Source organism: Homarus americanus, unplaced genomic scaffold (genome assembly GCF_018991925.1).
Source record: "Homarus americanus isolate GMGI-L3 unplaced genomic scaffold, GMGI_Hamer_2.0 scaffold48016, whole genome shotgun sequence".
In the NCBI taxonomy this organism is placed as follows: Eukaryota; Metazoa; Arthropoda; class Malacostraca; order Decapoda; family Nephropidae; genus Homarus; species Homarus americanus.
Window position 1 is genome coordinate 1,495,755 of NW_024755055.1, and position 15,928 is coordinate 1,511,682.

At 37.4% G+C, this 15,928-nt stretch overlaps 1 protein-coding gene across 1 annotated transcript; it reads right to left on the reverse strand.

The window, feature by feature from the left end:
- Nucleotides 1–85: 85 nt before the first annotated feature.
- On the reverse strand, nucleotides 86–14,615 carry LOC121856245 (N-acetylglucosamine-6-phosphate deacetylase-like). The gene is made up of 9 exons (XM_042351623.1): nucleotides 14,426–14,615; nucleotides 8,184–8,638; nucleotides 7,811–7,950; nucleotides 7,248–7,382; nucleotides 6,611–6,740; nucleotides 6,123–6,211; nucleotides 5,235–5,373; nucleotides 4,812–4,988; nucleotides 86–4,568 (listed from the first exon to the last, which is right to left on the reverse strand). The coding sequence occupies exons 2-9, from the start codon at nucleotides 8,431–8,433 to the stop codon at nucleotides 4,339–4,341; spliced, it is 1,290 nt and encodes a 429-aa protein (XP_042207557.1). The 5' UTR covers nucleotides 8,434–8,638; nucleotides 14,426–14,615; the 3' UTR covers nucleotides 86–4,338.
- Nucleotides 14,616–15,928: the final 1,313 nt, after the last annotated feature.

Below are 15,928 nucleotides of genomic sequence, written 5' to 3' on the forward strand. Positions count from 1 at the left end.
TGCAATAATACATTTCATATTTATCACCTCACAAATTTTATATTCTTTTCATTTGGTTCAACATTTTATGGTAGACATCATACAATAACACAATAATTTTTTTATTCAGTTTTAAATACAGCCAAGTGCATCAGTGTTATTTTGCCAATGTTTCTAGCAATGAAGTCTCAAACAAACCCTCTCCAGATATCTTTGAAATACCTTTTATTATAAGTATTAAATAATCTTATCCATGCTCCCTGTTAACACATTGTACTGTATTAAGGCAGCACATGAATGTCATGAGGCCAGACAGAGGATTATCCACCAATAATACTCCACTTAAATTAACAACAGACTAACAACAGAATGAACATTATATCTGTTCACTGTTGAGATCATTACCTTCATGATGTGCGATAAGGTGCAGTACAACATAACATTACTTACTGAGAGAGGAGATGCATACTACTGTGACACAATCTCTGTTATGCTGGATTGTTCACTATTCTGAACCATACAATATAATACCGAGTCTGGGAAAGTGATGTACTATTGTGCTAGCAGTCTGAGGCAAATACTATCAATATAACACAACAACTAGGATGAGACTGTAACACAACACTGGCTGGACATAGTTAGTGCGCACTAAGCTTTCACTGAGATTCAACGCACTTTACAATACTTTCATTGCACATAATGTAATCAACTAAAATCTAGTAAAATACAAAATAAAATTTAATGGTGAAGCTTTCCACCATTTATATAACCTTAACCTACAAGTATACAAAATAATGTTGTACACTAATACAAAACATCGAAGTACTCTGTTATAGAAAGTAAACTGGCCTATACAGAGTCATTCAGCCAGTAGGCAACTTTATATCCCTGCACATGCTGATATTGGACTACAGTACACATGAAAGTTCGCTCCTCGGACTTTGAGCCACGTTTAGAATATTAATTCCTTGGTTAGTTGTCATGAACATTTGTTGAAACTGACATACTGCTCAAGTCACACTAGTATACAACTGGAGGCCACATCACTGACAGATATAAGACATGATACCTTGACTGACATGGTGTGGCTCCTCAAAGTTAAAAACTTCCTGGAGTGGAAAGCAAAAGAGAGAGTACATTAATGACTACAAACCTTACTTGAATTACAAAAGGAAAGAGTAGAATATGCAGCTGTTGTTGTTATAATGTTAACTGCAATTCAACAACTAATGTCTTTAAGCGCATAACAAGGTTAGTAATTACACTAAACCATCAACAAATAAACTACAAGAGACAGAACTCCCTGGATATGTAGTCAGCTAATCACATCAACATGAACTACTCTCTTACATGTTCTAATAACCTCCTTTAATGTGCATCAGTGTTGCCATGCACACAATAACCCAGCTCGGCCAAGTACTGTACTAACCAAGGGGTCATAAATACTTTGGTAAATCCCTGTACTGTTACTGGTAGGTCTGCCACAGTAGAATATACAGAGGCAGTGGTTACCCTCATCTCTCACTTATGAGCTGGGTTGAGACACATAAAAAAGATGAGTTTGACTGTAATCTTTTCAACTGTCAAACTGAAATTACTTATTAATTCTAAGTGTGCTCAGTTAAGAAAGCTTCCACTGAGAAATATAAAATCCTAGTTAAAAAATCTCATAATTGTCTTATAACTTAAGTAAACAGACAACCCAGAACACTGAGGTGAAGGGGAAGAGCCACCTTGTCAGAGCTTAATACATAGTGCATACTTTCTATGGCACGTCTCATGAGATAATCTGAAGTTCATTAAATACTCTTGAAAATTCTTATATGTAGTAAAGTCCTGTTCAGCTTCAGACGTTACACTCAGTACACAGCCTTAGTGAGAATAGCATGAATGGTAAAGCTGAATTAAGAATAAAATATGTACTCTAAGCACTTCAATATAATACAAGAATAATACAATAAAATGGAATACACTCAGGCCATTTTATAAACCATGGCCACACAACCTTAAGATGGAGGGCTAGTACTGAACTCTTCTGGGCTCTTGAAGGAACAAATGTCTCTGTTAAGCCTCAAATACAATCTGTATGGTCCTTGAAGTGTTGTGGTGTGTTTATGGCAGGTCATGGCAACAAGTACAGCTTTGTAATATCCCGTGAACTCCTTCTTGGATACTTCAGTTGATTCACTTTATTTATACAGGTTAAAAACAATAATAAACAAAACACAAGTAAAGACAGATGAGAAAAAAAATGAAGTAAAATAATAAAAGTAGAAAAGTTACAAAAAGTTAAATTTACACGACACTTGACTAATATTATTGATACATCTGGGGAACATCACAGGGAAGGAAGAGGATAAAGGTAAACAGTGAAAATGTCAAGACCTTAAGAACAAACAGATGATAATGAATGTGGTAAATCTGTGTTGCTCTTGATGCCAGACACACTGCACCAAGGCACGTCAAGGCCTAACAAGAGTGAAAAACAATTGTCTTTTTGACATAATACAATAAATTCTGATTAATATCAATATATATATATATATATATATATATATATATATATATATATATATATATATATATATATATATATATATATATATATATATATATATATATATATATATATATATATATATATATATTTGTGTTTAAATACAAAGTAAACAATACTATGATAAGAGTCTACCGTATGTCACTGATAATTATTTAAGACTCCTTCATCAACAATACTGTGGCATCTTATCAATATATTATGTAATTATCACCAGACTGAGCATCAAATATTTCACCAGTTATTGGTGCACTTAAAGATAAACAATGGTGACTTATAATCTATCATCATTTTTTGGCTACATCATCTCTAAGTCAAGTATTTGTCTGTCTTGAACCAACCAGCTCTTGACTAAATCTTATCACCTTAGTTTGATATAATTACTGTAAGTAACAGAACAGCTTAGGTACTTTTGAAGTACCACTAAATGTAATTACCATAATTCCAAGGCCATAACATTAAATGTTAATTACTGTTATTAATTATAACTGTAATGAATTACATGTAAGGCAGTCAGATAAATCTATACCAGAAACAAGCATAACAATATAATACAATATATGCCATGCCTGTCAGTAAACAGTACTCAAGTCAGTATCCCCTGTCCTGTTACATCCATACCAAGACAGTCACAGTTCTATAAAATAACCATAAATGTTGAGTTAAGAGTTAAAGTAATGTGATGAGAAGAACCAAGACACAATACCTTTATGGGTGTCAACAATGGTGATGGGAAGGACCTACGTGAGATTATGAGTGACACATATATACTGTATCAAGGATCCTGAGAGTAAAGCAAAAGGTCCACAGTGTACAGTCATCATGGTCTAATAAGAAGGTTCACAGAATAATCAAACAAATGTATTTCAAATATGATGCACATTGGTTGAGGTATTATCTGGATAACTCTTACAGATAAAAGAAGCTCCCCAAATCGCCCTTCAAATACATGGGTCAAAATCACCCCTCAAACACGTGGGTCAAAATCACCCCTCAAACACGTGGGTCAAAATCACCCCTCAAATACGTGGGTCAAAATCACCCCTCAAACATGTGGGTCAAAATCACCCCTCAAACACGTGGGTCAAAATCACCCCTCAAATACATGGGTCAAAATCACCCCTCAAACACGTGGGTCAAAATCACCCCTCAAACACGTGGGTCAAAATCACCCCTCAAACACGTGGATCAAAATACCTCAAACACATGGGTCACCTCATAATGCCAAAACAATAAAAATCCTTAAACAAGAAAAAATATATTCTAGCAAAAAAATTCCCTTATAGAATTGTTTACATCCCTTCATCTAACAATATGCTTCACCGCTGCGTACTGAGGAATGTGTCTACCATACTTTAAAGGGAAATTATCAGAGCATACATGACGATATCTTTAAGTAATGAAGATCCCCAAATGGTTGATAAATAAACACATAGAGCTACATGATCCCAGAAGAAATGGGCAAAGTGCATCATATTAAATTTTTCAGGTTTGGAGGAAATTCACGGCTTGTTCTTAGGATATTGTCCACACACACACACACACACACACACACATATATATATACACACACGAGAGAGAGAGAGAGAGAGAGAGACAGAACTAATCATACAACAGGAGAGACAAAGAACGACAGGATAAAGAGAGAACAACAAGAGAGAGAGAGAGAGAGACTACAGTACAGTATATAAGCTATCACTGTGTTCGACAATACACAAGACTACAGTACAGTATCCATCTACAGTACATTACAGTAGTGGAATTTCTACCCACACATACACATTGTACTACAGTATGAATGGTTATATATCTGAGGGAGATTTCTGGGTGAAGGTGAGATTTGGAGCATCAGAGGCGGAGTAAACACACTCCCCGGCAATGAATGTGTTTAGCACTTTCAAAGGCCCCTTGTCCAATACCAACACAAAGTCCGCATCTGTGCCATATTCCAGAGTGCCCTTGAGGTGATCGATGCCCATGACCCTGGCTGGGTGAAGAGTGGCAGCATCAATCGCTTCAACTAGACTTACACCTGAAGTATGGATATATGTAAGACCTTGTATAAAATAAATGTCAAATATTAACAATCATAATATATGGATCTTTATCAACAGAATGGTCTTAGCCTGAAATTTTCTAATACTACAATACAAAATGAAAAGAAGATATATAATTATACAATGAAATCAGAAGAAATTTACACTGATATAAATAAAATGTTCAATTGGCTTAATGAATACACCTGGACACATTACAATTAAAGATAAGAACTTACCTGCACCATTAATAAAGTGTCTAACACAGTCATCCATGGTGACCACAGAACCAGCAAGAGTGTCAAAATCAACCAATCGTGCTTTTCGTCCCTCCACCAAAACCTTCATTTGTCCAATCTGATGCACCCCATCACCCAGGCCCATGGCAGCCATCGCATCTGTCACTAGCACTATGCCTGGGAACAACAACAATGATTTAGAGTCACACACTGGGCTCAGATACAGGTATAAAACACAGATGTATTAATTACCAATGTAGTGAGAACTGATAAAATTTTGATGGCAGAAATCATTACAGTGATCCTCCAGACAATTATTATTCTTACTGATGCTTTCAACCATCCCATGACATACTACAGATCTGAAGACAAATGAGAAAATGGAATATAAAAATACCAGCATTAAATTAGAGATATACATACCTTGCGGATGAGCACGGTGAGCGATCCTGAGAGCAGCTGGGTGAGTGTGTATGCCGTCCGAGATGATCCCATAGTGGACGGGGTGTGAGATGAGGCGACTGGTGAGCAGCCCGACCAATCCAGGATCCCGGTGATGGAACTGAGTGAAGGGAAGGACAGTAAGACACCACTTCTGAACTCTCTACTCATGGTTATAGAATTAAGACCTCCAAGAAATGCATAAGATTCATAAGAAGTTTCCAAGATCTTCAAGAAGTGTTCAGGGCCATCACGAATTATCCGAGATCTTCAAGGATTATGTGCGAATTATCCGAGATCATCAAGGATTATGTGCGAATTATCTGAGATCTTCAAGGATTATGCGCGAATTATCCAAGATCTTCAAGGATTATCCGATTCCTATACAGCTAAAGACTCCTGCAGGAAGTCTTAATCCCTCAACTAAGTACTGTATTGTAGACTCTAACACAACGTCTTAATCACTAAAACATGAATCAGACTCTAAAACTTCAGTTAAGATGTGAAAATATCATACAGAGTAAATCCTAAGCTAGATATGGTTAAAGATATTTATAGTTAGGTTCGGTTAGTTTAAGCAATAGGGTTAGATTAGGGTTAATTACAGAAAAAATATAAGGTTAGGTTAGACCTGTTCAGTAAGGTTAGATTAGGTTAATGTAGTAAGGTAAATGTTTTGTTAGGATAAAACAGTGAGGTTATGTTGATTTAGGTTAAGTAAGGTTAAGTTTGGTTAAGTGTTATGATGCTTGGTTGATTAAGTTTGGTTATGAGACAGCAATGAGGTAAAGTTAGTTAGTGAGGTAGAGGTGAATAAAGTGAGGTGAACAGATGGGGCAGCACAAGTAATACACAAGAGCGGTGACTCACTGGCAACATGGCATTGAAGAGATGGGTAATAAATGTTGCTCCATTGTTGGCGGCAGCTTCCCCCTCTTCCAAGTTACTGCTTGAGTGACCTGTCAGATAATACAAACCGTCAAACCTCTACTTAATGGACTATATCGAGAGGTAAGTGCGTTATATCGAAGGTTCGTTACATGCTAAATCTCCATCTAACAAACTATATATCGATAAGAAAGTCCATTATATCCAGTGTTCATTAGATGCGAAACAGTCACTCGGTACACAGCCAGATCCACAGTATATAAGGATGCTAGGAAACTTCCCTCACTCAATAGACTAGAGAATAACCACATATTTATTATTTATTTTTTCCCTGATATGCTGAAACAGTCATAAGGGAAAGATGATACCACAATGATGTAGTTCAGAACAAGATGGAGGGACAGAGGGCTAGAGGCTAGATCGGTCATCACTAAAACAAAAAAGAAATACCTCGCTGATCGTTGACTCACCCACAGACACAACGATGCCCCGACTTGACAGGTGACGGATGACCTCTTGGGCTCCGGGTAACTCTGGGGCGATGGTTATCTTGGCGATGTTGTCAATTGACCCGTAAACGTCGAGGACCTTACTCATACCCTAATAGGGGAAAGGTGTTTGTTTTTAATTCACTCTGTCTCCTGTCTTTAATCCACTCTGTCTACTGTTTTTAATCCACTCTGTCTACTGTTTTTAATCCACTCTGTCTACTGTTTTTAATCCACTCTGTCTCCTGTTTTTAAATCACCCTGTCTACTGTTTTTAATCCACTCTGCCTACTGTTTTTAATCCACTCTGTCTACTGTTTTTAATCCACTCTGTCTCCTGTTTTTAAATCACCCTGTCTACTGTTTTTAAATCACCCTGTCTACTGTTTTTAATCCACTCTGTCTCCTGTTTTTACTTCACTCTTATCATTGAGTCCTTGGAGAAAACCTACCATGTTTGAGAAGCCAGGGACTAAACCCAGGACACATTTGAGAGAGATACTGTACATGTGTTACTACTGTGATTATACTCTATAGAAGCAAAATATACTGTACAGCAGGTGGAAATATAGCTGAAGGAGGTAATAGAAGAGGTAACAAGAGGTCCATTTAAAATTACCTCTTCCACCCCTTCAAGGTACTGGAGAGGGTGAGCGCCCTTCTTGGCGGGGCTAATGAACGGACCTTCCACGTGAACGCCAAGTATACTCGCACCCCCGGGCCCCCCTGGTGTCTTTTTTATGCGTGGTATAACCTTATGGGAGAGAAAAAGAGGATAATAATGATGATAATAATGACACTACTACTACAACAACTATTACTACTACTACTCCTACTACTATTACTGCTACGACTACTACTACAAATAATACTTGGTAATAATTAATCTTCATTCTAGCACGCTCTTCCCCCACAAGGAATTACTGCTGCTGGAAAGACAGACACAGACTTTATCTACTGTCTCTCAATCTCTTTTAACCATCATAATACATAACCAGCTTTAGTGTTCCTCCTCTACAACATGGCGTATACCTAGTGATTCATACAGCTCAACTCAACCATTGACCCAACACCATACATGAACAGTCCATCTCCATACACCTTTCAATCTCTTTATCAATCTTTCACTCTTACCACTCAAGAACTCACTCATGACCCGACAGGTGTATCCTACGGTCCTACCTGATGGTAAACGGATTTGGGGGAAGTAACGAGAGTAGGCAGGAAGGAGGTGACGCCAGTTGCCAGGACACCCTTAGCTACAGCCGCTAACCCTTCCTCTAATTTATCGATGTCAGATGAGAAGTCGTAGCCATATCCTCCTGCAAAAAAATATCGTACAGTAAAACCTCTATTTAATGGGCTATTTGGAGAGGAAAGTCATTATATCAAGTGGTCCTTTAGATGTGAAACCTCAGTCTAATGAACTATATAGAGATGAAAGTCCATTATATCGATGGTCCGTTATATGGAGGTTTCACTGTATTGCTGTTGTTGAAGAGAATGACACACACACACACACACACATAAAAGCCAGGAAATCAAAGTCACTTACCATTAATCTGTATATCCAGGAACCCGGGACAGATCAGAGCATCATGACAATCCACCTTTACATCTGCCTGTAGTTTCTCCACATAGAAAACGGGTTCTGGGTTCAAGATCTTGCCGCCTCTAACCCAGAAGTCGTCCTTGACAATACGCCCACGTCGAACTAAGCGGCAGTTGATGAATTGATATATGGTCGTGTCGGTGTGCGTCGGAAGATTCCCGCACGGTGGTGTCGTTGATGTTATGGAAGGCATCGCGGTGTGTCGCCCTCTCGGTGGTTCTGGGGCGTTTCTTTACGTGTTGGAAGGTTGGTTAGGGTTCGCTTGTGTTCTCTCTCTAGTGTTCTTGCCTTGTTATCTGTGTTCTCTCTTGTAATCCCTTATATCAAACTAATCTCTCTTTCTAATCAGTTATGAGGGATTATCTTCACTTTAATTCCTGTATCCACCATCGACGGATCTGCAAAATGCCCACACACAAATCAACATCACAGCAAATAATACTCTCCCTATAATGAAGATATAAATTAACATAAAATACCATCACATCAACAATAGCTTTAGTAAATATAAAAAAAACCCTTATTACATCAGTATACATGGGCACAAGTCCAGCCAACTTGTATCGTGCCCATGACAAATATACCCTCAGGCCAAACTAGTCCCATGCTGTCATACCCCATACGATGACAAAAGGTATGCACTGCCCAAACGTAAACCTCTAAATATTAAATAACCTACATTCAACAGTACTTGTCAAAAATATCGTCTTGATTTTTCATTTTTTATTTGTATTTTTCTATCTAAATAAACCCTTTCAATTCTAATTAGTACAGGTAGTTACTATTTAGCCAATTAGAAACTCACTCAGTCATACTAGGCAATACCTGTTGCATTTGATATAAGAACCAGGAACAAGTAACCAGAACCTCAGACCTAGTTTACACATGGTTACTTCACCACGTCGAGGACCTTGAGAGAGAGAGAGAGAGAGAGAGAGAGAGAGAGAGAGACCCTCAAAATAGCCCCAAATTAACATCTTCCGCCATTTCGTAAGACGTCAATCACGCCTTTAACTTTAAAGTGTCAATTTTTTTCTACATTTAATCAACAGGAAATGATGTAGCAATCAGGTGACGTCATCGTGAGTTGGCGGGAAAGGGGTGTTTATAAAGTCCTTTGATGTTTGTGTTGATTTCTTCGCGTATTATATTCAAGTGTAACCAACGTGTGTGTGTGTGTGTGTGTGTGTGTGTGTGTGTGTGTGCGTGTGTGTGTGTGTGTGTGTGTTATCGCCGCACCTCATTCCAGGAAGTAATAGGAGATAACAGTAATACTCTTATCATGATAAGACTCTTGAAGATAATAGAGCGCGTTCATTAATTAATAGGCTCTTTAAAACTATGACGCCACAATGGCTCTTTAAAACCCTGACGCCACAATGGCTCTTTTAAAACCTTGACGTCACAATGGCTCTTTTAAAACCCTGACGTCACAATGGGCCCTTTAAAACTATGACGTCACAATGGCTCTTTTAAAACTCTGACGTCTGTGGCCTTTAAAACTATGACGTCACAATGGCTTTTTTAAAACCCTGACGTCACAATGGCTCTTTAAAACTATGACGTGGCTCTTTTAAAACTCTGACGTCACAATGGCTCTTTAAAACCCTGACGTCACAATGGCTCTTTAAAACCCTGACGTCACAATGGCTCTTTTAAAACCCTGACGTCACAATGGGCCCTTTAAAACTATGACGTCACAATGGCTCTTTTAAAACCCTGACGTCACAATGAGCCCTTTAAAACTATGACGTCACAATGGCTCTTTTAAAACCCTGACGTCACAATGGCTCTTTAAAACGTCTTACACACACTAAATAAAGACGAGTTCTAAGCCAGTGTTCCCGCACGTATACGCCTTAGGTTAGGTTAGGTTAGGTTAGGTTAGGTTATATACCCCGACGTATTTGGCAGCGTGTGTAGGAATATACTCGTGTAACCTTGAAGAGGACGTCAAGGTTGGTCGACATGTGTGTACCCTGAGTGTGTGTGTGTGTGTGTGTGTGTGTGTGTGTGTGTGTGTGTGTGTGTGTGTGTGTGTGTGTGTGTGTGTGACAAACCAACATACCAGCATCCACTGAGTCATTAACCACGAGAGGAAGGGGGTGAAGAGGGAGATGCGGGGAAGGGGAGAGAGAGAAATGCGACAGCAAGGGGGGGGGGGAGGTTTCCTAGCAACTCTCCTAGCAACATCTAAGACTGGAAATAACACGCGCCATCGATAAGATAAATTTAAGAGACCAACAACAAGAGTGTTTACATCCTGCGACGAGGTCAAGTGTTATCAAGATTGACCTTCACCCTCACATTTTTACACACACACTCAGCTGGAGGCACTTTACAGTACGTGGTTAGGTTAGGGCAGGTCAGGTTAGGTTAGGTTAGGTCAGGTCAGGTTAGGTTAGGTCAGGTTAGGTTACAAGATTTATCAACAGTAACGATTTGACATGGTTAGATTAGGAGAACTAAGGTCAGGGTCAAGGTCAGGTCAGGTCAGGTTCCAGTACAGGGTCAAACTCCCATCAGATGAATAATGCCGTAGAAACATCACCTATACGTTACCACAACAACCACCACAAACCACACAACAATACCACTAACAACAACCATACAATTCCAAACAATTATAAACAGACACTTTTTTTAAGACACTTGTAACCACCTGCACGATCCCTGTATCCGCCAAGACCCAAAACATGATGTAGTCTTATCTAGCAGTTGTTTACGAGTGGGGTGATAGGTGACCCCTTCATCCTGCCTTCACGCTGAGTCTATAGGATGTCTCGCGGCTTTGTAGTCAAGGTGGGAATACCAAGCAAACACAGGAGGTTCTAAGCGGCCGTCTGTCCTATGTTGGGGGGCCTCGTGACGTCATGTTTGGATGAGTTAGGAGATAATATATGCCCTTTGACCTTCTATTGTGGGGAGTAGGAGGAGGGAGGGGGTATGGAGGGGGAGGGAGGAGGGAGGGAGGAGGAGGAGGAGGGAGCTTATCATGAAGAAAAGAAATCTTAACTAATACATATAGAGTAATGCATTAAAATTAGGGTGAGGAAGCTGAGTCTACTAACACACACACACACACACACGCACACACACGCGCACACACACACACACACACACACAGTGCTTCATCCAACCTCAGCCAAGGGATAAATATAGACCAGTCACACACACACACACACACACAGACACAGACACTCACCCCACTACTGGCAATACGCACACGATAGTTCCTAGGGTCATCATGAGTGGAACTACCTTACTGTTTACAATTGTTTGTTTGCATAGCCACTGTCTAGAGCATATTGTTTTATATACTGCACTGTCTAGAATATATTGTTTGTATACCTGTACTGTTGCTCTGGTATATTGTTTGTATACTATGTACTGTCTAGAGCCATATTGTTTGTATACCTGTACTGTCTAGGTATATTGTTTGTATACCTCTTTACATCTAGGTATATTGTTTGTATACCTGTACTGTCTAGGTATATTGTTTGTATACCTGTACTGTCTAGGTATATTGTTTATATACCTGTACTGTCTAGGTATATTGTTTGTATACCTGTACTGTCTAGGTATATTGTTTATATACCTGTACTGTCTAGGTATATTGTTTATATACCTGTACTGTCTAGATATATTGTTTATATACCTGTACTGTCTAGGTATATTGTTTATATACCTGTACTGTCTAGGTATATTGTTTGTATACCTGTACTGTCTAGGTTTATTGTTTATATACCTGTACTGTCTAGGTATATTGTTTATATACCTGTACTGTCTAGGTATATTGTTTATATACCTGTACTGTCTAGGTATATTGTTTGTATACCTGTACTGTCTAGGTATATTGTTTGTATACCTGTACTGTCTAGGTATATTGTTTATATACCTGTACTGTCTAGGTATATTGTTTATATACCTGTACTGTCTAGGTATATTGTTTGTATACCTGTACTATCTAGGTATATTGTTTATATACCTGTACTGTCTAGGTATATTGTTTGTATACCTGTACTGTCTAGGTATATTGTTTGTATACACTGTACTGTTTGTATAACTTCTATAATTGTTTATATACCTTACTGTCTAGGTATATTGTTTGTATACCTGTACTGTCTAGGTATATTGTTTATATACCTGTACTGTCTAGGTTTATTGTTTGTATACCTGTACTGTCTAGGTATATTGTTTATATACCTGTACTGTCTAGGTTTATTGCATGTTTTTTTTTCCTATGCTGTCTAGAGTATATTGTTTTGTATACCTGTACTGTCTAGGTATATTGTTTGTATACCTGTACTGTCTAGGTATATTGTTTGTATACCTGTACTGTCTAGGTATATTGTTTGTATACCTGTACTGTCTAGGTATATTGTTTGTATACCTGTACTGTCTAGGTATATTGTTTGTATACCTGTACTGTCTCTGTATAACTATAATGTCTATATACCTTCTGAATCAATGTAAACTTGCATTAATATATTACTGAATCCAACTATTTCTCCTTTGTGTGGTTAAGTTAGGTTACGTTGGGTTAGGTTACGTTGGGTTAGGTTACTCCGTTGGGTTAGGTTACGTTGGGTTAGGTTACGTTAAGTTAGGTTACGTTGGGTTAGGTTACGTTGGGTTAGGTTACGTTAGCTTAGGTTACGTTAGCTTGGGTTAGGTTACGTTGGGTTAGGTTACGTTGGGTTAGGTTACGTTAGCTTTGGTTAGGTTACGTTAGCTTAGGTTAGGTTACGTTGGGTTAGGTTAGGTTACGTTGGTTCTCTATAGTAATGGTGTAGACACATGACGTCACACACTCCAGCCAATCCCAGCATGACTGACTGGCACTCTCTTGGCACTCTGAGTTGCACCAATAAACCTAATCTTAACTTTACACTGTGCCTCTTGTCTGGTGTCTGGTGTAAACTTGAATAAATTACAAACAATATGAAAAGAGGCTGAGAGGGTATGGTTGATCGTGGAGGTAATTTTGACCTTTGACCTTAGAATGGGCACAAAAATAAGGTACCATCATTTTAATCTTTACGAAAATATGGCACCTTAACATTGACCTTTGACCTCAGAATGGACACGAAAATACGGTACCTAATTTTGACCTTTGACCCCTAGAATAGACACGAAAATACAGTGCCTTAACTTTGACCTTTGACCTCAGAATGGACACGAAAATACGGAACCTTAATATTGACCTTTGACCCCAGAATGTGACCTTGACTTTGTTATTAAAAGACCTTGGAGAATATTTTAAATAAGTGGTAAAATAAAACTCAAGATTGGCCCCTAACTAAAACCTAACATAACCTAACGTAATCTAACCCTTAGTAGCGTTAGGGTAGTCTAATCTTCAAGTGATTCGTAACTGTACTTCACTATCCATTCATGATCATTTAAGCCAAGGGGCCACATGATTGGTTAAATTTATCGATAAGGCGGCAGCATGGGGTTGAGATAAGGCCTCCAAGCCCCAGATAAGAAGCCTTGTTTTAGTACCTCACATTGCCTCATCGAACTGGTCACTGTCTTCCGTGCTTCATGAGAGAGAGAGAGAGAGAGAGAGAGAGAGAGAGAGAGAGAGAGACAGAGAGAGGAATAATAATAAAAATAATACAATAATAATAGAATAATAATAATAATAATAATAATAATAATAATAATAATAATAATAATAATAATAATAATAATAATAATAATAATAATAATAATAATAATAATAATAATAATACGTCTTTGAATCAAACTCATTCCTAGCCAATAAAATACATTAGTAATAAAGTCTTTACCTTATGACAGCTTTACTAAGTCACCTGTAGGTAAAATGTAATTAACACGAAATAATAAAATAAACAATGTCAAAATCTCTAGATCACATCACCAAAATGGAATAGTTTCTATCTTAAAAAATATAATTAATTTCACTTAGTATAAATTACTTAATATGTTTGTACCCTAATTTTAGATCTGAAGTATAATTTGCATATTATTTAAATAATATATTGAATTTTGAATCATTTGTCACTACATTCATACATATTTTAATCAGAATTTTAAGTATCTATTCAATAGTTTACTATAAATGTTAAGTTAGTTAAGTTATTCATCATTCAGAAGAAAATTAAATAATAATAATATAATTTACTATACTGTACACGCATAGTTTCTTCACATACCTTTTAGGCCGTCACGTCTGGTCGTTTGCTGTGATCTGGTCCAGCCAAAACGAAACTGCCACTCACATGTGGGGTATCAGTCGTCCATAATATGATAGTTGAGATAAGACATACACGTCTACACCTCACCGGCCTCGTACTCTACTGCAGAGTCCAGACTCAGACCTCGACTGCTTCATCAACCTAGTAAGATCGGGGCGGTTGTCAGTTCAGCTTAGTTGTCTTCAAAATTTGCAGCAAACTTCAGTGGACAATACACTAAGTATTTCTCAGTAAGAATTTTTATTTTTCATATATCTGTACTTTTATTTATAGTTTGTACCTAAAAATATATGATGTAATTCTTAAATATTCATAATTTTTTAGTATTGCGTAGTTATCTACGAATGTATCTGAAGTTCTTGTTTACTATTGTCAGCTGATGTAAATTTTAACATCACAATCGCGTATTTTATTAAATAATTAAAGGGAAGCAGTACAGCATTTATGAAAATAATATTTGCCAAAAATTATTTTTATGACGATAATTATTTACTTTATTCAACGATACTGCAACAAAATACAAGAGTACATCCCAGGTAGCAACAGTTTCATAGAAAACTTACCTTATAGTTTTGGGGTAACTACTCGATATAGAAAAATAAGCGTTATCCAGTAAAATAATGCTCGTTGTTAAATATTTACGATTAAGTTACTTCAATACCTTCCTTCGCTTAGATAAAATGTATTATAAATATAAATAAATATACCTTGGACAAATATATGATAGAATGTTTAATATTACACAGTGAAGAATTTTTTTTTACGGGATTAGCCCACCAGGGCACAGGTCAATGACCCACATCAGGGTCTGGGGGGGGGGGATAGTAGTAGTAGTAGTAGTAGTAGTAGTAGTAGTAGTAGTAGTAGTAGTAGTAGTAGTAGTAGTAGTAATAATAATAATAATAATAATAGTAATATTATTATTAAAATTCATAAAGAATTTTAAATACAAATATAATAATAATAATAATAATAATAATAATAATAATAACAATGATAATAATAATAATAATAAAATAAAAGAAGATCAATATTGAGAAACGTTGTATTGTATGTCAGAGTAAGAGAAACAATCGAGACCCTGCAATTGTGTGTAAATGAGGCAGAAAGTCAGATCAGCAACCTGGGACTTGGTCACAATTTTCGTGATGCCGTATGGTAGCAGGGTCTACCATTAGACAATACATTAACCTTTAAATATTTTCCCTGGCGGTAATACCTCCCTGTTTGATAGCTGCCTACTACCTGTACAGAGAGATAGTTACAACTACAAATACACGTAACATCCACGTTTCAAAATAATAAATCTCCATATATATTAGATACTTCAATAACTCGACATACTTCATACACTCACGCGGACACACCCGCCCCAAAAAGTACCTTTATGGAGGTGGTCGATAAATTTCCACAATGAACACCGACTCCTGTTGTCTCGGTAGGGTTGTCAAAATCCTTCGT

Coding starts and splice junctions, on each gene's coding strand:
- LOC121856245 (XM_042351623.1), bottom strand. CDS start 8,433: ATGCCTTCCATAACATCAACGACACCACCGTGCGGGAATCTTCCGACG. Junction 5,374..6,122: donor TCTTCAATGCCATGTTGCCA/GTGAGTCACCGC, acceptor CCCTTCACTCAG/TTCCATCACCGGGATCCTGG. Junction 4,989..5,234: donor TCACCGTGCTCATCCGCAAG/GTATGTATATCT, acceptor TGTTGTTCCCAG/GCATAGTGCTAGTGACAGAT.